Source organism: Oryzias latipes, chromosome 23, assembly GCF_053564925.1.
Source record: "Oryzias latipes strain Hd-rR chromosome 23, Olatipes_Hd-rR_3.1".
Lineage (NCBI taxonomy): Eukaryota > Metazoa > Chordata > Actinopteri > Beloniformes > Adrianichthyidae > Oryzias > Oryzias latipes.
This window is the reverse complement of record NC_136259.1, coordinates 4,277,268-4,300,983: the sequence shown is the minus strand read 5'-3', so window position 1 is coordinate 4,300,983 and position 23,716 is coordinate 4,277,268. Positions and strand designations below refer to the sequence as shown.

Sequence of the window (23,716 nt, the reverse complement as noted above, 5' to 3'; positions counted from 1 at the left end):
ATCGCTAACGTCAGCGATGAATGTTTGATAGTGTTTTTCTAGTGGGTTTTGTTTGGTCCACTGAGCTCAAAAGCCTGTGAAATTATTTGACTTTGATAAAACTACATTGCCGTTCCGCTTAATGGACTGTTGGAGCATTATGGGTAATGTAGGCAGAGTGATTCGCACTGTGACGAGTTGAATAAAGGTTGATTTCTACGACTGTTTTGCTTGGCTTAACGCGTCTTCTAGTCTGAACGCCGCATTGCTTTTGAAGAACATAAACATTGTATTTGTCTTCAACCAGAGAGCCACAAAGGAGGGGTCGCGGGGCGGCATGGGGGGGGGGTGGCACGCGGGGCGGGACCACCAGGTCCAAACGGGTCCCAGCACAGGTTCTGGTCTTTCATCTGCAGTTTTTCATGAGAAAAGACGGACCTGTGTCTGATGTCCAACAGGCTGAGCAGGAAATCGATCAGCTTTATTGATCAGTACTAAACCCAAAGCATCAATGATGATGATGATGATGATTAGTGAGGAGGAAGCTTCATCACCCCGCCCAACGTTCAGTCAGACATTGCACACGTTTAAAAGCAGAAACCCGAAAACAAACAGTCTGCTCTGGATGTTTACATGAAATCAGAGGCTGTAAACAAAAGCGTCTCCTCTGACAAACACTGAAGAGCAGCACGTTTATTTCTCTCGGGTTTCTCGTGAACATGACGACACATTCAGGAACCGATGCACTCGCCGCCGCCGCCACCGACCATCCAATCAGGGATCTGATTACAATCAGTGAATCGTGATGAACCTAGAATGAAGGAGCGCGCGGTCGGGAGGAGGAAGCGGACCGGAGAGCTTCACCTCCACGGGCGCCGGCGCCTCCGGACCGCCTTCATTTCAGTAGTTCCCCCCCCCCCCCCCCCCCCCCCCCCCCAAGTCATGTGATCTATGCAAAATAAAGGGCTCTTGCGTTACAATTTCTGATTGCTCATTCTTTTCTAACAAAATATGAAAATCTATAGAAAAAAATCTTCATTCAGTAAAAGGTATCAAAGAAAACGCTGGCGCTCCGTCCTCTTCCGGCTCGGAGGCCAAATTCCAGCAGGAGGAAATTGCACTTGAGCAGCAGGATGGTGGGGGGGGCGGGGCCGCCCGCCAGCAGGTCATTTCTTGCGGGCGTGTTTGTATTTGTCCACGTAGGCCTTCACCAGGTTGGCTACTTTCCCAGAGTTCACTTCCCCGCTTTTGCTGTGACACACCTGAGACGACAACAACAAAACAGGTTTGGCGTCACGGCGTCCAAAAGGAAAACGACATAACAGTCAAAATATGTTATTCAGAATGTTCCCCACACCATGATGCTCCCACCGCCATGTTCCACTGTTAATTGGACCTAAATGGTCAAAAGAGTTGCTTTGGAAAGAACTGAATCCAGGGGGGGGGGTATTCCAGGAAGCATGTTTAAACTACCCTGACTTTAAGCCTGAACTCTGGCTGAACTCTGCCTGAACTTGTTTACTCTGGGTATGTCGGTTCCAAAAGACCGGATATGAGTTAGCGTAATTACGGTCAACCTGGATTAATGCACGTGCACAGCAAGTACATAAAGACATTCTCAATGGATCACCGATTTCTGGAGTCACAATGGAAACGCGTGGACAAAAAAAAATGGAACTGGAGCTAACTGGAACTCTGTGTCTAGCAGGGTCAAACTCAAGGTTTATCCCTAAGTGTCTTAACTGTTTTTGGTGTTTTCTGAAACGAATTCACCTTCTTGTCTGGCTGAGCGGGGTTTATTACTTTTGTGTCATGAAATACCAGCAGAAGTGATTTGTTTTGATATTCATTTAAGTTGGATAGGTTGGATGTATAAAACCTATCCAACTTAAATGAATGAATTCAATTGGTAACAACTCAATATTATTTTACAACTCCAATTTACATATTTATCTAAATGTCATTTTACTCCAATTCAATTACATTTTTTTCCATATTAATCTATTGTACTTCTTGAACTCTCAAATGTCTAAGTTTGATGCTGCAGATTTTCTCATTTTTATAAAATTGAAATAAATGATAGTATGGATTTACAATATATACCATGCATTCAATTATCATGACTGACTGTAACTTCAGTTCTTATTCCATACTGTACTAGTGGTGATAAATAAACTCATCATCCTCTTCGTCCCTCTCACTCATGGTGCAGAAAGTATTAAACGCAACAGGGTAAAATAACTAGACAAAACACAGTAAAACAGCTACAACTACACATATTCAGACAAAAAACCTACACTTGTATCCAAATCTGTCCAGACAGGCAAAGGGAATGGTATCCAACAATTCCTTGCGCTGCCGATCTAACAGCAGCACCAAAGTTACACCTACTTAATTTAATTAATTTGAATGAAAGGAAAATAAATGTCTGATAACTACGTGTTATTTTTAAGCTAAAGCAAATAATTAAGTTAAATCAAAGTAAAAGGTTTCTCTTTCCAACATCCATATGTGGTCTTATCAGCCTCTCATGGTGGAAAAAGTATTATCTGAGCTTCTTCATCCACTAAATCAGTGTTTTTCAACCAGTGTGCCGCGGCACACTAGTGTGCCGTGGGAGATGGTCAAGTGCGCCGTGGGAAATTGCCCTCATTAACTGATCTAAAAACATTTTTCATCTCCAGGATTTCAGCTCTTTGTTCATCCAAACAGGCCCTGATAAAACACTGAGTAGTTAGGAATATGAAAGATCTTAAAATTACTTTTTCTTTGTGTTTATTTGATTCTATTAAAGACATTTTGATAAGAATCACGGTACCGCGATTTAGCTGCAGCTATAACTGTGTAAGGAAAAGTCCCCCCCCTTTAACTGTCTCCGCCAATCATTCTTGAAGGCTTAATCACATGTCATCAGTCTGACCAATCAGAAGTGGTTAAAGTCTTCACTTCCTTGTTCTGAATTCTGCTGATAAAGTCGCTCAGTTCTAACAAATATACCAGCTAAAGCTCGTCTTCATCTCTTAGAAAAAAACAGCCGCAACTTCCTGCTTTTTCTGCCACAATTATCATACAAATCCACGTGAGATTGCGGGGGGGGGGGCGCTGTCGATCAATACAGACCATGAATTTCTGTTTGTTTGTTTTTTTGGATGCTGGTGTGCCGCGGGATTTTTGTCAGGGTTAAAGTGTGCCGTGGCTCAGAAAAGGTTGAAAAACACTGCACTAAATCATCTTCAAATGGACACGCACGCATGCTGCTTCACCTCTCTGTAAACAAACTAACCTTCAACTAAACCTGCTCAAGACCAGGTTATGTTCAGAGCATGAGTTACCATGGCAACGTGACATACCCTGAAACATACCTCGGTTTTTGGAACCGAAAGCTGAAGTTATCCGCTTCCTTAGCCTCAAACTTACCGTGGTAACTAGCATAACCTGCTTTCTGGAATACCCCCCTGGAGCTGAAGGAGTTACCTTATCCACTGCTTTGCGGACGATGTCCTTGTACTCCTCCTTAGTGATTTCTTTCTTTTGGTAAAAAGGTTTGATGGCCATCTTCACCTCGTTTATCGCTTTCTCCTGAATCTGCTGTTTCTGGAGTAGAAAGAAAAGGCCGTCAGAGCGTGGAAGTCCAACTCTCAGGGGATTATGGGTGGTCTACCTTCTCCTTCTTTGAGCTGTCCGCCCAGGCGCGGCTGTGCTGGCCGGCCTGCGTGGTGGAGGACGGCAGGACGTGGCCGTGGGTCACCGCGGCTCCACCTTTGGGCGGCGTGGCGAGAGGAGCGGCTTTCCCAAAACCTACGACAGCAGCGGCCACCTGGAAATGCAGAGAGTCGGTCAATGACGGGACCTGCAGGAGGAGTTTCTGTGTGTGCACCCACGCACACCAGAGGGTCGTTGTGTTAGTGCACATGTGTGTGAGTGCTTATTACTGCATCTGACTGCATGTGTGAATAAGTGTGTATTTGTTAGTTTGCGAGTGTCTGTATGTGACTGTTTGTGTCCTTTTGTTTGTGTACCAGAGTTGTGAGGTCCTTTGTGACTGGGTGTGTATATATATTTGTGTGCAACTGAATGTGTGGTGTGTGTTTATCCGTGTGTAATGTGTGTAGTAATGTGCTGTACCTGTACACCAGTGCTGACTTATATTTCTGTGTGTGCCTGTGTGAGTTGTGTGCCTACACCAGCGTGTTGTGTGTGTGTCCTTTGTGTATCCTGTTTGTGTACCTGCGTGTTTTGCGAGTACCTGTGTGTCTTTTTTGTGTACCAGTGTTGTGTGTGTGCACCCGTGTCGTGTGTGTACCTGTGACGTGTGGTGAGATACCTGTGTTGTGTGAATCTGTGTTTTGTGTGTGTGAATCTGTATTGTGTGTGTGCATACCTGTGCATCCTGTGTGTGTACCTGTGACGTGTGGTGAGATACCTGTGTTGTGTGAATCTGTGTTTTGTGTGTGTGAATCTGTATTGTGTGTGTGCATACCTGTGCATCCTGTGTGTGTACCTACGTGTTTTGTGCATGTGACTACAGGTGTATTGTCTGTGTGTGTGTGCCTGCATGTCTTATGCGTGTACATGCATGCCGTGTGTGCACCTGCATGTGTGAAGTGCGTGTACCTGTATGTTGTGTTGTGTGTATACCTGAGTTGTGTGACCATCAGTCGTCGTCATTGTCTGGCTCCCTGCCTGTATAGGTGGTGGGGGTGGAGGAGGAGGCGGGAGTCCCTGCGCCCCCATGGCGGGGACCTGCAGCAGCGGCACTCCGGGGTGAAGGTGCACGGGGACCTGGGGGGGCACGGCGTACGGCGCCGCGGGCTGCAGGCTGACGGGCAGGGCCCCCTGCAGACTCTGGAGGGGGTAGTGAAGGACGCTGAGCTGCGGGGGCTGGGGGGGGACCATGCTCATCACCGGGACAGGTGCATTCCCAGGAATCCCATGCGGGGCAGCGTCGCTTTTAGGAGGATCTGCAGAAACATTTAGTGGAGTTTAGCGACAGAAGAACACGAACCTTCTTCATTATTTAGACAGGAACATGAAAACGACAAAACGTCCATTCAAGTCATTTTAAAAATGATGGAGAACAAAGATCTACAGAGTCTGCATCACATTCAGGACGTCTGTGTTTCTATCAGCAGAAATACTACAGACTATTAAAGGAGGGGGGGCAGCCTAGTACTAATTTACAACAGAAGAACCAAAAATGTACAATAGAGACAACAACAGCTTTGTTACCATGGCGATTTTTACCTAGATGGCAAGTAAAAACAACTTGTGTAAAATCGCTCTGGTGAAAACAGTGTTTCTAAACTTGTTCTGGTGGCTTTTTTCAGATGATAAAAGACTATATTTTAAAAGAACCATTTTAAAAAGTCACCATTGATTTTTTAAAATAAATAAAAGTTATTTTCTTTAACAAAATACCACAATCTAAAAGTGTTTCATGTACATCTGCTCCTGTTTGTTTGTAGACATTATAGCGGCAGCCAATCAGCTTACTCAAAACCGGTCACATGACCTCATGTTCCAGAATTCACTGCTTGGACACAGATTTACGAACGAGGAGGCAGTTTCCTCTAACGGTTATTTTCTCCCGCAGGAGATGAAGAATACAACAAAAATCGACCACTATCATAATATCTTATCTTGTGTTTTTGTGAACAAGGGTTGGGCGATGTCCCTTAAATTGGCCGTTGACGACGTTTGCTTTCAACCATCGGGATGGACGATGATATTGTCGGGGGGGGGGCTATTTTTACATTTTTCGTTCTTATATAATTGCTATTCGTTATTTTACTTTATTACCTTATATATTTTATTTTCCAACTAATGACTCATCCACGATGATCCAGTATAAACTGAGGGAAGTAACTTTAACAAAAAAAGTAACAAACAAAATAGAAAAGAAGTAGTCCGCTCCCACGCTTAACTAGTCAAGTGGACCGGCGGAGCGCGGACTTACAGCTTTGTGTTTGATGGGAAGGGGGGGTGCTTTGTATGAGCGGTATGTGTGGGAGATTTAAGACTGCGTTCCGTCCCGCAGCTCTAGGGGTACGAGCTACCGAACTCAGAACCGGGTCTAAAAGTGTTTGTCTGAGCACAGCTCGGATCGTCAGCACACACAGCGGTTTGAGCTTCAAAGCAGAAATGTCGCTCAGTCCTTAGAAAACATTCAAACAATCACGCGGATTTGTGTTTCCAGTCGTGTCCCGACTAAATAAAGGCTGATGTTATTCTTACATGTTTACGTGCAGCCAGGATGCAGCGCCGCCCAAAGCTAATGTTGTTAGCCCGTGTTAGCATACTGCTAATCCTGGCTCCGTTCAGAAAAAGCACTGACCACACGGATTAAAATTCAAATGATGAGCGAACAGGTGCTTCATAATAACCGTAACATTATTAAAAGCACGTTTAGAAGATCATCTCGTATTTTACCGAGCTGACATGTCAATGTATATAGCCGCCCGGCGCCGTTTAACATTGTTTTGTGTTGTTACATTCAATAAAGTTTGGAAAAAAAATAGCAGCTCGGCGGAACTTATATCCTCTTCCACTTTTTCAAACCCTACTGCGCATGTGCGAATGATTTATTCCGACCGAAAGTGTGACCCATGTGAAAATTTGTTATATTCTGAAAACATTTTTCTGGAACCATGTACACGCTTGGATTCTAATCCGACTATTGATCCCATCAAGATATTTTGCACATGTAACCGCGGCTTATGGTGTCGACTCGCAACGTGGCGGGGGCGTGGCATCACGATGCTGTCTCTCCATCGGGATGCCATTCACCCATCACGATGGTATCGTCCATCGGCACAACCCTATTGTGAACCACAAATTTCATCTAGAGAATTTCCTAACTTGTACTGCACGGAATGAAAAAAATTCAAGAAGCAGGTTAAAGACAAAATTGTGGAGTATTTGACCACCAGCTCCATGTCAACAATCACTCTGCATATCTAGAGTTTTCATTTAAGTAGTTTGTGATGCAAACATCTGAAAACATTCAAGCCCTTCTCCTGACAGCCTGAGGAGAACCTACCTGCTGCTGCCGGCTGCTGCTCCTCCTCCGGTCGGCTCCAGCCCCCTGCTCCTCCTCCTCTCTCCTTCTTGGAGTAGTAGTCCTGAACGTCTGCAGGCAGCGTCCTCCTGACGGCCCAGCTGGAGGCGGAGGACCAGCCCGAGCGGTCCAGCACCGAGTCTCCGGCGTCCATGTCTTTTTTGCGGCCTCGGTTCTCGTTGAAGCGGCTGTAGGCGTCGTTCCCTGAATTGTTTCCTGAGTTGTTTCTGGGATGCCAGCGGTTCTCCGCCGGGTCGTCCTGCTGGCCCCCAAAGTTCCGGCCCCCCCACCCTGAGCCCCGACCGAACCCTCCTCGACCCCCCCGGCCTCGCGGCTCTCCTTCGCTCCGGTGGTCTTCCCGATGTGAGCCGGAAGCCCTGATCCTCTCAGTGACCCAGTCGGGGTTCTCAGAGGAGCGGTCTGGAGAACGTTCTGCAGGAACTCCGTTCTCACCGCGCCCAGAGCCTCCATACCTGCGGCCCTCTCCGCCTTGGCCGGACCTCCACCCTCCTCTGTGCTCCTTCCTCTGGGGGGAGCGATCTCTGGAAGACGGGCGGTCAGGGCTGGGGGCTCGCCTGTAGGATTGGGTTCTTGAACGAGATCTGGACCGGGACCGACTCCTGTAGCGTGGCCTTCTGCGCTCGCGGCTGCGCTCCCGACTGCGGTCTCGACTGCGCTCCCGGCTGCGTTCCCGACTGCGCTCCTGGCTGCGTTCTCGACTGCGCTCCCGGCTGCGATCCCGACTGCGCTCCCTCCGGGAATGCTCCCTGTCCCCGTCAGCATCCCGGCTGCGCGCCCGAGAGGACCGGGCCGGTTGCCAGCCCCCGTCCCGTTCTCTGGAGCGCGAGCGCGACGACTTCCTGCTCTCCCTCTGAGATGACCAAGTGGAGGTCGGGGAGTGGAAGCGGGAGCGACGTTTGCCGTTGCTGGTTTCCTGGCTCCTGTCCCTCTGCTCCTGCTGCTTGGCTCCGCCCTCCTTGGCGCCCTGCAGCTCTGCAGCAGGCAGGGAGGAGGAGTCAGCGGGAAGCTCTACGAAGTCGTTCCCGTGCTCGCTCATGGGGGAGCTGCAGTCCATAGGGATCACGTTCGTGTTGTCCTCGGAGGCGGCATCGTCTTTCGGGAGTGTGGCGTCGCCCTCGAGCACAGAGCTGTTGTCTTTAGCTCCTCCCTCAGAGCTGCTCCCTCCAGAGTCCTCAGAAACCTTCACAATGTTCTGAAGCTCTTCCAGGTCCTGATCCTCTGCCTCCAACCCCCCAGCAGAGGGGGAGGCGGGCTGTGATCCAGGCTTCCCCTCTGATGTTTCTCCCTGCTTGGCCTCCTCCGGTGTGGGATCACGCTGAGGAGACATCTCCTCGTCTATTTCAGGAGAGCACGAAGGGGGCGTGGGACTCCTTTTATCAAAGCTTTTTCCTTCAGAAGAAGCAGGGCTGGCCGCCTCCTCCTCCTGGACGCCCTCGGAGCAGCACAGGGGGCTGTTCGGAGCCAAGTTTGAGCGCTGGGAGCCGTTCTCCTCACCTCCTTCTTCTGGATGTTCCTGAGTGTCACTAAGTACAGACTCTGCACCTCCCTGCTCCTCAGCGGAGGTGAACCCACCCTGCTGCTCTTCAGCGTCGCTCCTCTGCAGCTCCTGCTTCGTTTCCTCTGCCTGCTCCTCCTCCTCGCTGCTGTTGCCTTCATCTCCGCCGCCACCCTCCTCCTCCTCACTTTCAGCGGGGCTCTCAGGAGCAGCTTTCTTTCCGGTGGGGGCTTTCCTCTTGCCACTGGCTTTGCGGTTTGTCACCCGTTTTCCTTTCCTCCTGGCTGGAACCTGAGAGGCCTTCCCCGACTTGCTCGGCTGACTTCCGGATGAGTCGGAGTCTGACGGTGCGGACTGGGGCGGGGAGGCGGGGCCTGGCGAAGGAGGCTCTTCCTGAGATTTGCTGTTGCGCCCCGATCTCCTGGAGGGTAAGGACTGCGGCTCTTTGGTGGGAGCTTTGGATGTTGAGGATCTGCCGCCTCGCTTCTCTCCACTTTTGGGACGCGTGACGGCACAGACCACGCCTTGAAATACTGAAGGAGAAAAAATATTGTTTTTAAAGTCAACTCAAAAATGGCGCTGTCTGAGCTTTTTCACCCTAGAATTATGGGATGGACTCTGAATGGACAGGGAAACTCCTGTGAGCTCAGAGAATATCATAGTTACAGCGATAAGGGCTTAGCCCTTTGGAAGCCTTGTGCCATCTTGTGGGGTCAAAATGACCCCACCCTTCCATTGACGTGTTCTCCCTACCATGACAAAGGTGGATAAAGGTGGAAAGATTTCATGTAATCCATGGACACCAGTGAAGATCACAAATCATTGAAGAAAAAAAGGTTCAGCGCACTGTCTAGTGGGTCTAGATGACCCAACTCCCAACGTTAACGTGGCAAAAGGGTTATAAATAAAACACATTTTCCAAAATTTTCATTTTTTTTCCTAAGTTATGCTGTCAATGTTTTTGGGAATGTTTGACTTTTTAAAAATGTACTTTTCTTCTACGGTGGCCTGCATGGTCCATCATCCATCATCATTAACCCTTTAACACCACAGCTTTAGTTCCAGAGTGTCTGTCTGAGAAAACTCTAGAAAGATGCCTTAAAACATTTGTATTTCTACTTTTCACATATCAGGTGTTCTTTACGTAATGTAACCCAGCGATAAGCCACATGTATGCATGTATTAAAAAAAAGTGCAATAAATCCACATTTCCAGTTGAACTTCTGGTACCTTCCTTTCGTCAGGAGAAGAGAGGAAACAGTCGGGAGACGAGAGGAAACAGTCGGGAGACGAGAGCAAACAGTCGGGAGATGAAAAGGAAACAGTCGGGAGACGAGAGGAAACAGTCGGGAGACGAGAGGAAACAGTCGGGAGACGAGAGGAAACAGTCGGGAGACGAGAGGAAACAGTCGGGAGACGAGAGGAAACAGTCGGGAGACGAGAGGAAACAGTCGGGAGACGAAAAGCAAACAGTTGGGAGACGAGAGAAAACAGTCGGGAGACGAACGGAAACAGTCGGGAGACGAGAGGAAACAGTCGGGAGACGAACGGAAACAGTCGGGAGACAAACGGAAACAGTCGGGAGACGAGAGGAAAAAAACAGAAGTTGACAGGAAGCAATCAACAATGGCGAGCAATAGGAAAAGAAGATTTGCAAAGAATGTTCTTTATCCTGAATAATCACTGTATGAATTAACTGTGGAAGAAGACAGAACTCACTGAAGTGGCTCGGGTGGAGCGCTGGGCTGGAGCAGGAGGGAGGCGAGATGAACCCCGGCAGAAACAGGGAGCTGTTCCAACTGGTTTGATGAAAACTAGCCCTTAAAAAGCAGGAAACACGAGGAGACCATGCAATCATTTCAGTTCTGTTGAAGTCAGCTTGATAAAAGTGAACTTCTGCGTAGCGGAACGATGACAAGAGCTCAAAGGTGACTTTAGAACAAGTCTTTAGATGATTTAAGAACCAAAAGACCGCAGCAAATGACAAAGAGCCCTAATAACATCGCCTGAGGCTCCATCACAGTTTCTATGAACAAGTGTTAGAGCTGGGTGGAGGAGCCGCCATCACAATATGCTACTGAGGGGTTTGATTACCTGGAGGAGCCATGGGCAGTGACAGAAGCAGCTGAGGCAGAAAGCCAAGGACAGTGCAGAGTCTGGGGTTTGCACTGCACAGATCCAGTGTCATGAGGGCCGTCCTCTACCAGCCAAACAGGATCTGCACTACAGTAAAAGCATGAAACGCCTCTGAGACGAGCATTCAGTGTGCTGGAAGCAGAAACAAAGGCTGCCTCTGAACGGCTTACATGTCCTGCGAGGATGACGTGATGGAGACGGCCGGCGCCCACGAGCAGCAATCTGTTCCCCTCACCTGCAAAAAAAAAATGGCCGACATGTAAGCAGCATGGTATGGAACATAGGATCAAGAAAGAGGAGATGAAAGCAGACCTTCTTCCTGCTCAGTGAGGACGGCTCTTCATCGTTGCCTAAAAGGAATCACAGACAGAAGTGAGCACAGACTTCAGTTCAGTCAGAGGCGTCTGGTGAGGTTGGTGCCTACATTTCCTCACGAGTCCTTTTGTTGTAGCCGCTGTGGTTCTCTCCCTTTTCGGCCTCCTTAATCTTCTTGCAAGCTTGTTTCTGAGAGAGATTTTTTTTAACTAAACTTTTTTGACTAAACGGGTAAAAAGTTCTGCTTGGTTTGTTATGGTTCAGGAAGGATTCTCACTTCAGAGAGATCTTCTGCTCTGGGTTTCTGCAGCTCTCAGCTTCAGCTGGAATCGGCCACTTCCTCACAGGAACCTTCGACAGAGGAGCAAATTCAGCTTTTAGAATTAAAACTCAAGGAGATCCGTCAGACTGAGCGAGGTAACTTCATCTAGAGACAGACTGACCTGGACAAGCCGGAGGTTTCCGTCCCATCTGCAGACGCTGCTGAAAGGTCTTCTGTCCACGGGGCAGGAGGGAGACGCCTGCAGCTGAGGATCACCAGGAAAAACATCCCAAAATGACTGAAGGAAAGTGAGATTGTTTGAAGAAAAAAAAGAATCTGAGCCTCACCTCTGCCCATGTGAGGAGGCAACCGAGGCAGAAGACATGGCAGCAGCTGTCAGGCATGGCGAGCTCGCCTCCCGCCAGTGCGCCCAGGCAGATGGGACATCTCTCGGCCTCCTCGCCGTCTGACCCATCGGCAGGGCCCTGACCACCTGAATGCAGGTTTTAGAAAACAAGACGCGGTCTACAACAGCCTCCTCACTTTACCGTAAAAGTCATGAAAGGGGAAGTCTTACCGCTTCCAGCTCCGGTCATGTCCGGCCTCAGGCTGCCCTGATCCCCACTGCAACACAGAGACAGCAGAGCTCAGGGTTTCCCTTCACAACCGAGCGGACCCTCCAAGACGCCGCCTGGTGCAGCCGCAGCGTTCAACGCAAACGCATGTGACAATGAACACGTGAAGAAGAGAAACGGAGTTCTGAGGCTTCCTCTCTTTACTGCACCAGCATCGGATCAGGCTCATTTAAAACCTTCGTCCTGTCCAGCAGCTGAACAAACAGACCAGAGCTGCACGCCTCCAGTGGTTGACAGATTTTACTGTTTCAATAGGAGGTCATGAAACTGTTGACTTACAAGATGTACATTTGTTTAAACCCCTTTTGTATTTGAGACTGTATTTTGAGGCCACAAGGGCCCCCGGTGCCAGAGAGCAGGGGGGCTTAGGGGCACGGAGAGCGTGAGCCCCAGCCAGAGAACAGCCCTCCTGCCATGCCCAGGGGGGTCCAGAACGAGCCACCTCAGACGTGATGTGATCCAGGCGTGGAGAGAGGTCTGGGAAGCCAGCACTCAAGAGACATGACCCTCACCGCCAAGGGCCTGGGGTAGGGCAGTGTTTTTCAACCAGTGTGCCGCGGCACACTAGTGTGCCGTGGGAGATGGCCAAGTGTGCCGTGGGAAATTGCCCTCATTAACTGATCTAAAAACATTTCCCATCTCCAGGATTTTAGCTCTCTGTTCATCCAAACAGGCCCTGATAAAACACTGAGGAGTTAGGAATATAAAAGATCGTAAAATACCTTTTCTTTGCGTTTATTTTATTATATTAAAGACATTTTGATAAGAATGAAGTACCGCGATTCAGCTGCACCTTCGGCTGTATTTTGGAAAAGTCCCGTGTTGGGGGGGTTAATCACACGTCATCGGTCTGACCAATCAGAAGTGCTTAAAGTCTTCACTTCCTTGTCCCGATTTAGCTCGTAAAGTCGCTCAGTTCTAACAGAAATACCAGCTAAAGCTCGTCTTTAGCGGTGTAGCTTTCCACAGAACAAGTGGAACAAGTGAACAAAACAATGAAGCTCCGAAAACCGATCTTCGGCCGTTTTATGCACTATATTTCCCATGATGCATTGGGTTGTGAGAGTGACAGCGCAAAAGGAGATCTGTTGTTAAACGTCTTGGAACTAACGAACACACAAACTGTTTTTAAATCTTCTGACTTAACTTTTATTGCATCTTTTAGAAAAAAACAGCTGCAGTTTCCAGCTTTTTCTGTAACAATTATCTCAAAAATGCATGTGAGATTGTGGAGGGGCTGTAGATCAATATAATACATACTATGAGTTTCTCTTTTTTTAATTTTTGGATGCTGGTGTGCCGCGGGATTTTTTTTAAGGTTAAAGTGTGCCGTGGCTCAGAAAAGGTTGAAAAACACTGGGGTCGGGGACATCAGCGGTCCCACCTACTTGTGTAACTTGTGTGTGTTGACGTGTATAGCACAGTGGGGTTTGGGATTTGTGTTATAAAATTGGCGGGTAGGGCATTGAGAGGACATCTAAACCCAATGATTTTTCTCCTGGTAGTGTCAGACGAGAGCGACTGCACGCTTGCGCTGAAACTGGGGCTCGACAAAGCCAAGAAAATGTTGCCCTGATGGGAATCGATGCTCGACGCGGGCAGACAGATCAGAATGGGGGGGTGGGGGCGTCTAAAAGTCTGCAGAAAACTGAACGAATACAGGGAGAAGAAAAGCTGAAGAAAACTTTTCTCATTAAGGAAGGATCCGTTAGTTTACCTTATGGAGGTAAAACCACAGATCCACATGAGGTGGACTCGTTCCGTTTCAGATTTTCTGTTTCATTTCTCACACTCCATGAAAATAGCAGTAAAACTGAAGCAGATCAAACAGCGACGGCGTGTGACACAACGAACACCCACAGCAGCTGCAGACAGTCTACTCCAGGTTTGCAGGTTCCCATCACAGAATCAATAGCAATCAAGAGCCTGATTTGGCTCGGATCCCTCAGGCGGGAACCACGCACCCGGCAGCGGGCGCCGTGGCGGGACGGCTGGGTCTCCTTCCATTTGAGGAGGCACGCGAATCGGCCCGGGCTTCAATAAAAGCTCATGCAGGCAGGAGTGGTCCTCCGCCGGGGCCCCGGCTCGCAGCGGGGCCGGCCGAAGAAAGAAGGAAAAAAAAGAAAGTGCACTGGGTGTAGCTAAACACAGTGACGAATGTTTCAGCAGAAGTTCGACTGGCTGTTCTGCGTGTCAAGTGGCGCATTTCCCACCGAGGACGGGGATTTGCTGACGGGTCTTTTTGTAAACATATATTTTTTGTTAATTTCTTTTTGATGGCCCGCGATCTACCGTCACACCCGATCGACGTAACGAGCCCCCCGCCTTGGATGAAACTGAAACAATAGACTCTGATGTGACACTGCTTTGGTTTTTACTGTGATTCTAATGCAGTGAAATATTTCTACTTGTGCTGTTGACCTAAAACCAGAACGTGCCGTCATTCCTCTGAAGTTCTCCTGATGACTGCTTTCTGAAGTTCATGACACCAGGAGCCGTTTGTCACATTTTCACTCGTTCTCTGAAATACGTGGCGTCGGGTTAGACGTCTTCTGCTTTATTCTTCAGTCAGAGGAAGCAGGCGTGTGACCAACAGATTTAAATGTGCATCTCATACTCAAAGCAGACATAAAGGGAGACGGCCGTCTTCACTCTGAGCAGTTTTATGATGGAGTACAGACAAGATTTTCACAGACCAGCCGGTACAAGGCTGAAGTGGGCGGGTTTTTTTAGCTTCCAGGTTCCTTTAACTTTTGAGGGTTAAGTTTATCTTCATCCTTTTTAAAAAAAAAATATATATATATATATATATATATATATATATATATATATATATATATATATACACCGTAAATTCCGGACTACAAAGCGCACCCGATTACAAGCCGCACCCACCCATATTCACGTGTTTGACTGCTTTTATACATACACAAGCCGCGTCAGAGTACAAGCCGCGCATGTGTTAGCCGATATTGTCATCCTGACAGATCACGCCCAGCATCCCAGAGTGAGTGCAATTCATTAGCACATTGTGGGTGGTGCCAGTTTTGCCTCTGGGTCACGTATTTGAGTGTATCGATATCTGTCAAACAGCATGGACCTCTATTCTGTTCACAAGTCCCTCAGTTATGGTGTTTTTATTTCATTTTTTTTTTACTTATTGACAATCTAGGTATCATACATAAAATTACAAACAGTAACCATATAATCAACATTACATCCCTCAGTTATAATGAGGAAATTTACATCCGCGATTCCACATTTCCCATGAGTCTTAGGGGCTAAAGGCGGGGCCAACGCCCGGCTCGCCATTCTGTTGTACGTGTTTAAGAATGAGCAAGTAGCAGCAGTGCATGGAGGGGTGAACGGGAAAAGCTCTCCTTCCGCTTGTGTCGCAGCAGCGTTATGGGAGTAACAGGACTGGTTAGAAAACACACCGGTAAAATACAGCAGCGGCGACTGAAAAGCGCGCGCCTCAGTGCGATACGCGCGCCTCAGTGCGGCGCGTGCGTCAGAATTCAGAAGCCTCTGCACTCCGCGGACGCCTCTGCGCTCCGCTCCCGCCCCGCGTGCTCCTTGTCTCCCCTTCCTATCTACTCCGACACCTCTGGCCAGGGCGGCTTCAAGGAGGAGCACTTCGTCCCCGTTGCGCCGGTGGATGGAGCAAATCGTTTCTGTGCAAAGCAATCGGACTTAATACTGTACGTTTTGTGTATGAGGGGCGGGTGCGTTGTTACGTGTGGGAGCCTTCAGACTGCCATCGGCCCTGCAGCTCAATCAGCAGGAGAAGATGTCTCCAACTCACACGGAGGCTGTGAGTTTTTCAAAGCAAAATTCCGCTTTTACGGTTTCCTTAGAAACCGTAAATGGAGTGTAAATTCACTCCATGCGCTGTTCTCTCCGTCACGCAGCAAACCGGCTTTTCCAAACCCGTTGGTGACGGTGGACTTTTTTACGCTGCTTTTAACGATTGCTTTTAACTTGAAAGCTTCATCATAATGTAGCGGCGATCACGTGCACGTTGGGTCTAATGGCCCCAAAGGATTCTGGGATGCGGCCGGGCATGCGTGTTTCGTTTTGTTGAACCATGACTGAAGTGTCTAAGACCTGAAGTCAAGTCCATGCTGTTTGGCTGCTTAGAGGTGTGTTGAATAAAAATGCCTTGAGCTTGGTGTTAGATAGAGAATTCAAACTATTCACTGAGGTCGAAAGTACGTACATGGCGGCCGCCAATTAAATCCATAAATTAGCCGCGTCACTGAATAAGCCGCAAGGCTGTAAGCGCAGGAAAAAAGTAGCGGCTTGTAGTCCGGAAATTACGGTATATATATATATAAATTTCAGCTTTGTCTGAATTTTAAGGTTCAACGGATAAATGCACCTAAAACTTGCATTTTAAAAATATAATCAGAAATATAAATCCACCCTTTGAACAACTTTATTAGCAGCATCCTTGTAACATTAGACAACCGCTTGCTAAATATTTAGAATTATTATTATGGTCTGTGGGAACAACTGTCACAATAATATTTGGAGTAAAAACCCCAGATTTTAATCTGAAATACTTAATGTACGAGAGAAATATTCAAATGTAAGTTCCCTTATCTTTGACTTATAAGTCATAAATTATCTTATAATAAATGCATGTATTAAAGCTTGTCCGTGCCGTGAAATCCTAACTAATGGATCCTATTTTTCTTCAAGTTTCCTGTGGACTGGAGCTGACGTGGTGCTGGAGGGGCTAAAGAGGGAGAAAACATGGGGATGGGGTCTGAGACCAAAGCTGCTCACCACATCAACAGATGCAGAGTCCCTAACCCACTGAGACTCAGCCCCAGACACATCCCAGCCGTCTAACCAAAAACAGGAAACCCATCACCAGGTGAATTCTGTTCCCTCTGATGTGGTAGACTCTGCAGAAGGAACCCTTTCTGAAAGTGTGGGCCTATGCCTTCAGCCGGACAGAGAGAAAGTGAACTGTCTGGATCCTCTGTCCTCCACGTCATTAATATAAAAGACACCTGTCCACAACCTCAAACAGTCTCACGCCAAACTCCACTATTATCAAGACCAAAGAGCTGTCTAAGGACTGGGAAGATGGAATCTGCAATAGTTAAGCAGCTTGTTGTAAAGAAATCAACCGTAGGAGCAATTATTAGCAAATGAAAGACGTACAAGACCGCTGATGATCTCCCTTCATGTGGGGCTACTCCCAAGATCTCACCGCGTGGGAGTCAAAATGATCACAAGAACTGTGAGCAAACATCCCAGAACCACACGGGGGACCTAGTGAATGACCTGCAGAGAGCTGGGACCAAAGTAACAGAGGCTACCATCAGTAACACACAATGCCGCCAGGGACTCAAACCCTGTAGGGCCAGACGTGTCCCCCTGCTAAAGCCGTCTAAGGTGTGCTAGAGAGCATTTGGATGATCCAGAAGAGGATTGGGAGAATGTCCTGTGGTCAGATGAAACCAAAACAGAACTTTTTGGTAAGAACTCTATTTGTCATGTTTGGAGGAGAAAGAATGCTGAGTTGCAACAAAGAACACCAGACCAACTGTAATGCATGGGGGTGGAAAGATCATGATTTGGGGCTATTTTTCAGCAAAAGGATCAGCATGACTGATCCGTGTAAAGTAAAGAATGAATGGGGGCATGTATCGTCAGATTTTGAATGAAAATCTCCTTCCATCAACAAGGACATTGAAGATGAAACGTGGCTGGTGGTTTCAGCACGACAACGATCCCAAACACACGTTGCCTGGGTAACGAAGGATTGACTAATCAAGGTCCGGGACTGGCCTAGCAAGTCTCCAGATCTCAACCCCATAGAAAATCTTTGGAGGGAGTTGAAAGTCTGTGTTGCCCAACGACAGCCCCAAAACATCACTGCTCTACAGGAGATCTGCATGGAGGAATGGACCAAAATACCAGCAACAGTTAATGAAAACCTTGTGAAGACTTACAGAAAATGTTTGACTGCTGCCAACAAAAGGTATATAAAGTATTGAGTTGAACTTTTGTTATTGACCAAATACTTGTTTTCCCACCATAACTTACAAATAAATTCTTAAAGAATCAGACAATCTGATTTTTCTGGATATTTGTTTCTACTTTTGTGTCTCATGGATCTGAAGTCAAAACAATTAGTTTTTTTAAGTTATATTTAAGGGTGTAATTAGATGATTTTACCTCTTCAGAAAGACAATTTAAAGTGATCTGCAACTCTCAGAGGATCCAGACTGAAGGATTAAAGATCTGGATCCATGGAGCACTTCAGACTGACATGGATCTGGAAAGCTCTAGAAACCTGCTTTAACGTGATCCACACTTTAGTGGCTTATTTGTAGGAGTTGAACCTCTGCAGGGCTTCGGGGAGAATGAAGGAGCTCCTGCTGTCACCACAACTTTATTTTAGCAGAGTCATCCGATTAGCTTCCCGCAACACGGTGAAAACAATCCCGGGGTTTCCGTTCAACCGGGAGAGGTGGACAGACCGCCGCTGTCGAAGCTTTATTTGGTGTTTTTAGCAGCGGCCTTCGGACGGCAGACGCTGAATTAGCACCAAAACTGTGCCAACACGACGCTAACAACACGGTTGTTGTTGGCTAACCTGTGTTAGCCCCCGATACAAGCGGCTAGCCGACAGCTAGCTGTCCGCTCCAACCACGGCGACGAGAACGGCAGGGAATCCGTTCATTGCCGCCCCACAAGATCGCACTGAAGGTCACAGGCTCGCTAGCTGGACGGCGGACGTAGCTGGAAGCTAACGAGCAGCTTTGAACAACAGCACCTGCTGACGTCGGCTTAGCCTGCTAGCAGCTAGCTCCTGCTAGCAAGGCGAAAGTAAGCCTACTTACCGCTGAGCGCGCTCGCGGCTGCTTCCCACCGACTGAACGGCTCCGAGCGTTAAACCTCCCGCGACAGAAAGAGGAGAAATCGCAGTGCCTGGGAGCAGTTCGGGGCTAAAAACGGGACGTCGCTTTCAAAAAGTCTCAGCCACATGTCTTGCGGTCGGATTGAGAGTTTGCACCTCTGGCGCCCCCTGTTGGGCCAGACTGGAAGCGCAGAATGGATTTATTCCGTCCACAGATCAACAGGTGGAACACGCGGAACATGCCGCGTGCCACAGTTTGAGGTTTTCCCAGAAAAAAAAAGTTCAGTTTGATCTTAACGAGTTTGAATATAATAATTTAAAAAATCTGTTAATTTAAGAAAAATCGATGAAATAGGTGTATTAGTATAGTTTGTAATTGATATAAACCTCCATAGATAGATAGATAGATAGATAGATCCACAATACAGTAAAAGATGCAGTGCCAGGAGCACACATGATAGTCATTAAAAGCACATTTTAAAGGGACAAATAAAGGTGCAGAAAAATAATGATAAAAAACATTAAAAAACTTCTAAAATATAAAATTATAAAAAGTGCAGCATCAGTTGGCTAAAAGGACAGATGAAAATGCAGCTTCTCCAGTGTTTCCAAATTTCTGATTGAAAGCATTAAAATGGCACTAAGATAATTGTATTTATAGTTTAGATAAATTATTTTCCAGATATAGAAAATGGTAAAGATCCATTTTCATTGTTTTTCTCGACTGAGCTGAATCTCAAAACTGTTTAACTGGATGGCTCCAATATTGCTCAAAGTTTTTGTTGCACTGGGGCTGTAAGTTTTTTCATTCATTTATTCATTCATCTTCTAGTCAGTTTTTCCCTTTCGGGGTCACGGGGCTGCTGGAGCCTATCCCGGTCACTTGTGGGCGAAGGCAGGGGACAACCTGGACAGGTCGCCAATCTGTCGCAGGGTAGAGTGTCCACACACACACACCCATGCACTCTCACACTCACACCTAAGGACAATTTAGGGCTGTAAGTTTGACTTTTAAAAGAGAACGACATGTATTCATTTCAAAATAAAAGACACCCTGTGCATGGGGTCAAACCAGCATCAGGTTGAAGTGCACAAAAAAACAGATTATAAATAAAAAATAAAGGAAATCTATTTTTGAAATAATTAAATTGTATGTTGGAGAAAAGCTATTTGAACTTAAAAGAAACATTGAAAGTTTGAAAAACATTTTTTTAAAACTGTAAAGGAAAATTATTAACCTAAAACTGTTAACAAATGAAAAGTAATGTTTGTAACAGCGGCTTTTTCGTATGTTAAAACTTTTGTTTCTACGTTTCCTTTCCTTTTTAAGTTCAATTTTTTTATTTTAGAGTTTTAATTCCGATTTTTCGCTTTCCCTGCTTTGGGGTGGGGCTTTAAGCTCATTGGCTACTGGGACATGATTGACATCAGATGACAGAGGCTATGGTGACGTCATTTCTGCTCCAGAAGAGCGTCTATTGTTGGCGCTCTCTACGTCATCCCTTCTTTGATGTGGTGTACAGTAAATCTGGTAAACTGATATATTTCCTTCATTTTTTTTGTTTCAAATTTACAATCTGGTTTTCATTCACTTTAAGCCGATTATGATTTGACCCCATAGATGTCACCTCCAAGCAGCAAAGTGGTGACTGTCGTCAAAAACAGTTCATTTTAACCGCTTTTAGAGCATAATATAGATCCTTTTTGAACTGTAAAGCGTATTTTCATCTTCATTGCTCACAAAATCATCCCCAAAGCTGTATTTCTGACCACCAGCCCCTCCGCCCCCCACAAAAACAGGCGGGTCCTCCCATTGTGATGTCACAAAGTGAGGAACAGCCCCTTCCAGGAAGAGTCTGCGCTGCCAGCTCCACCCCCAGGCTAACAGACACGCCCACTTTCTCTGTGGAGCTAGCGGTGATCAGCTTTCATGTTCACAAAAGCACGTCCATCTTTCCCAAAGTTCACGTTTGATTTCTTGGCCGACTCCAGGAAGACGTCATGAAATGGGCGACACCCACAAAGAGCGAAAAAAGATCTAGTTGTCTTACTTCCTGGTAGGAAAATGACTCATGTTTCATTAAAATGCTCTTTAGTGTGCCATTTGATCTTATAAATTGATATAATTACTCTAGACGGCTTAATAGCATTACGTAGGACCTTAAAATCCTTGAATTTATTAAAAAATACAAAATCTTTATTATCCAGTGCACCTCAAGAATCATTTTTGGTCGTTTTTTTCTGACCTTAAAAGGGTTTTCTGTTGTCGCAGAGCTCAAAAACCACAAAAGATGGCTAGAGTGTTGTGGTCAGGAAGCCTTTAGCTGTGATACGTACCATGTTCGTGAACGAGTTGAATCAGATTTTGTGGTTAGTTTGTTGTGAAAACAAAAATAAACTTTTTATTTTTCTTTAAACCAGAGAGCTGCGACGAAGAGGCTGAAGAGCCACACGTGGCCTCAGGTTTCAAACCCCCGGTTTAGACCGCGTGTGCGGCACGTGAACCGATCACGTGGTCAATTCTCCGTAAAAAGTAGTCCGATGACCTGAAAGAGGAAGAAACCTCAAGAACGGAGAGAAAAGACGAAGCAAAAATGTTCAGTGTTTTATTTAAAAACTATAAACAGTCACCAAAGTAAATAAAGCCAATCTCTAACAGACTGTTAAGTCTATGTATAGTCACACATCCTACTGACACCGCAGAAATGAAGATGGTCAGGTCGCTCCGGTCAGATGCTAATACGACAGGCAGTCAAATGTTACACAACACACGGTAGAGAGGACAGTCTGAGGACGTGAGCCGGAATGTGGCATGGTAGTAAGAATGAAAAAATAGTACAATAAAACTCCACACTATATTAAGATAGAAAAAAGTAGTGAAGAAAATATCATACCTGCACGTAAAGCAAAGAACACAGGAGAAAACCTGTATAAAAACTCCATGTATTTAAACCAATTTACAAATACAAAAAAATTTTGGTACGCGCTCCGTGCCCGTACGATGACAAGACGCTTACAGTGGATACATACTTGTGTGTGTGTGTGTGTGCGCGTTGGGGGGGGGTAGGAGGTGTGTGAGGGTTGAAGACAGGAAGAGAACACCTTCAATTTTTTTTTCTTCTTCTACAAAATGACATGAGATATATTATTCCATACTCTTTCAGCCAGCAAAATGAGTTCTACAAGGTATTATAATACAAAAAATGTCACAGTTCCACAAAAAAACTGTTTCCCCCTCCCTAAGCTTTACAGCATCAGTACCTTTGCAGAATTATTTACAAGTTAAAGTACATTCATCCACTGCTGAGTATAGAATCACATTAGATACAAGTGACCAGGGATCATAAAAAACAAAAGAAAACCAAAAATCATACTACTTTATGAAATCTCGCCAAAGTAATGCTTCTATTACTCCACAGAGCAAGTTCTCCAGTGGCTGCATCGGCATGAAAGGATCTTTATATATATATTCACAACATATGTACAGGATTCTTTTTCATTAATTGTAATGGTATTCATTTCAATAATAAATAGGTGAAAATATATTGACTCAAGTAAGAAAAACAAAGCTACCGAGGTTTCTAAAAAAAAAAAAAAAAAAATCTCTGCGCCAGTTGAGTCCTTCTCCAACCAACTCTGCCCGACGCCTTCAGTAGCCCCGCCCCCTCCCGCGCTGCGCTCCTCTCAGAGCTCACACGTTTGCAGGATGACAAGAAAAAAAGAGAAACCAAGTAAACATATGTGCTCGTGTTTGGGGCTTTTGTCGGTGGAGTCCCTGGGGAGGAGCTCCCCCTTGTGGACAGCTGGTGGAAGACCCCAAGACGTTTTTTTTCCTTCTCCTTATTCCTGCTAGTGGATGGAGGAGGGCGTGGGTTTGAACACAGGGAGCAAAGAGGGGAGGGGTGTGGCTGGAGGGGGTGGGCGCTCCGTCGCCGTTCTCCCTCCCCACGCCACCTGGACCTGCTACAAGCTCACCGGTCGCCTGCTTTTCTGCTCCCGGGAGAGCCGACAGGGCGGTCGGGGGAGTCCTGTCCACGTCAGGCCTGCAGCGACCGTGTGAGTTCATAAAGGCATTTGGCGAGCGTGGTGGAGACCTCCATGTTACTCAACGCAAGAACAGAGAGGTGCGTCTCGTGCCTCTTCACCAACCTGACAAATGAGAAGAATCAAATCTTTAGACATGGACCCACAAAGCTCAAGTTTCACACCAGCAGCTTTGATTCCTACACATATAGACACGTCTAAGGAAAAGCTGCAAACAAATTAGTGTGTGAGAGGAAAACAACAACCCTGCTGAAGTTAGGCATCCTGTTCACTTCCAGGTTACACCTGGTTTGAAAACAAAAGAACCAGGTGCAGTTCCAAAAGCAATCCTTCTAGGATTTCACAATCTGGTAATTACACCAGATCCCAGTTTTTCTCAAACCTGCAACTTTGGCGGATTTTTTTCATTTTTGAGTTTCGCTATCATCAAACTGTCTTCACCAATCAGGTTCAGAGGCTCGAACACAAACACTATAAAAATAAATCTGACCAATCAAACGAGTCGCTGCATGAATACCTGGAGATCAAGACATGGCTGATCAAGTCTCAACATTGAGTTCATAATAAACAGACTATGGAGTGGTCCATTTGTAAACAGATTCTGCTGCAGTTCCCTTATAAACAGATTCATGGGGGTATTCCATAAAGCAGGTTATTTGAGTTACCACTGTAAGGCTAAGGAAGCAGATAAATGGAGGTATGTTTCAGGGTAGGTCACGTTGCCATAGCAACTCATGCTCTGCACATAACCTGGTCTGGAGCAGGTTTAGTTGAAGGTTAGTTTGTTTTCAGTGAGGTGAAGCAGCATGGCGTGTCCATTTGAAGATGATTTAGTGGATGAACAAGCTCAGATAATATTTTTTCCACCGTGAGAGGGGGATAAGACCACATA

General features: G+C 46.5%; 2 protein-coding genes across 4 annotated transcripts in view; both read right to left on the bottom strand.

Moving 5' to 3' along the window:
• Positions 1–893: 893 nt before the first annotated feature.
• On the bottom strand, positions 894–18,994 carry scaf11 (SR-related CTD-associated factor 11). The gene is made up of 15 exons (XM_023952350.2): positions 18,764–18,994; positions 11,843–11,889; positions 11,613–11,758; positions 11,447–11,530; positions 11,281–11,354; positions 11,113–11,192; positions 11,001–11,038; positions 10,859–10,923; positions 10,647–10,775; positions 10,272–10,372; positions 7,019–9,085; positions 4,618–4,940; positions 3,641–3,796; positions 3,454–3,573; positions 894–1,241 (listed from the first exon to the last, which is right to left on the bottom strand). Exons 2-15 carry the CDS (start codon positions 11,859–11,861, stop codon positions 1,146–1,148), a joined length of 3,498 nt encoding a protein of 1,165 aa, XP_023808118.1. The 5' UTR covers positions 11,862–11,889; positions 18,764–18,994; the 3' UTR covers positions 894–1,145.
• Positions 18,995–21,372: 2,378 nt separating this feature from the next.
• Positions 21,373–23,716, bottom strand: part of arid2 (AT-rich interactive domain 2) — a 42,067-nt gene continuing 39,723 nt past the window's right edge. For all 3 annotated transcript variants that reach the window (XM_023952211.2, XM_078942152.1, XM_078942153.1), the window contains one exon: positions 21,373–22,929. In XM_023952211.2, the coding sequence (XP_023807979.1) occupies positions 22,818–22,929 (112 nt within the window). In that variant the 3' untranslated portion in view covers positions 21,373–22,817. The remainder of the gene's footprint in view (positions 22,930–23,716) is intronic.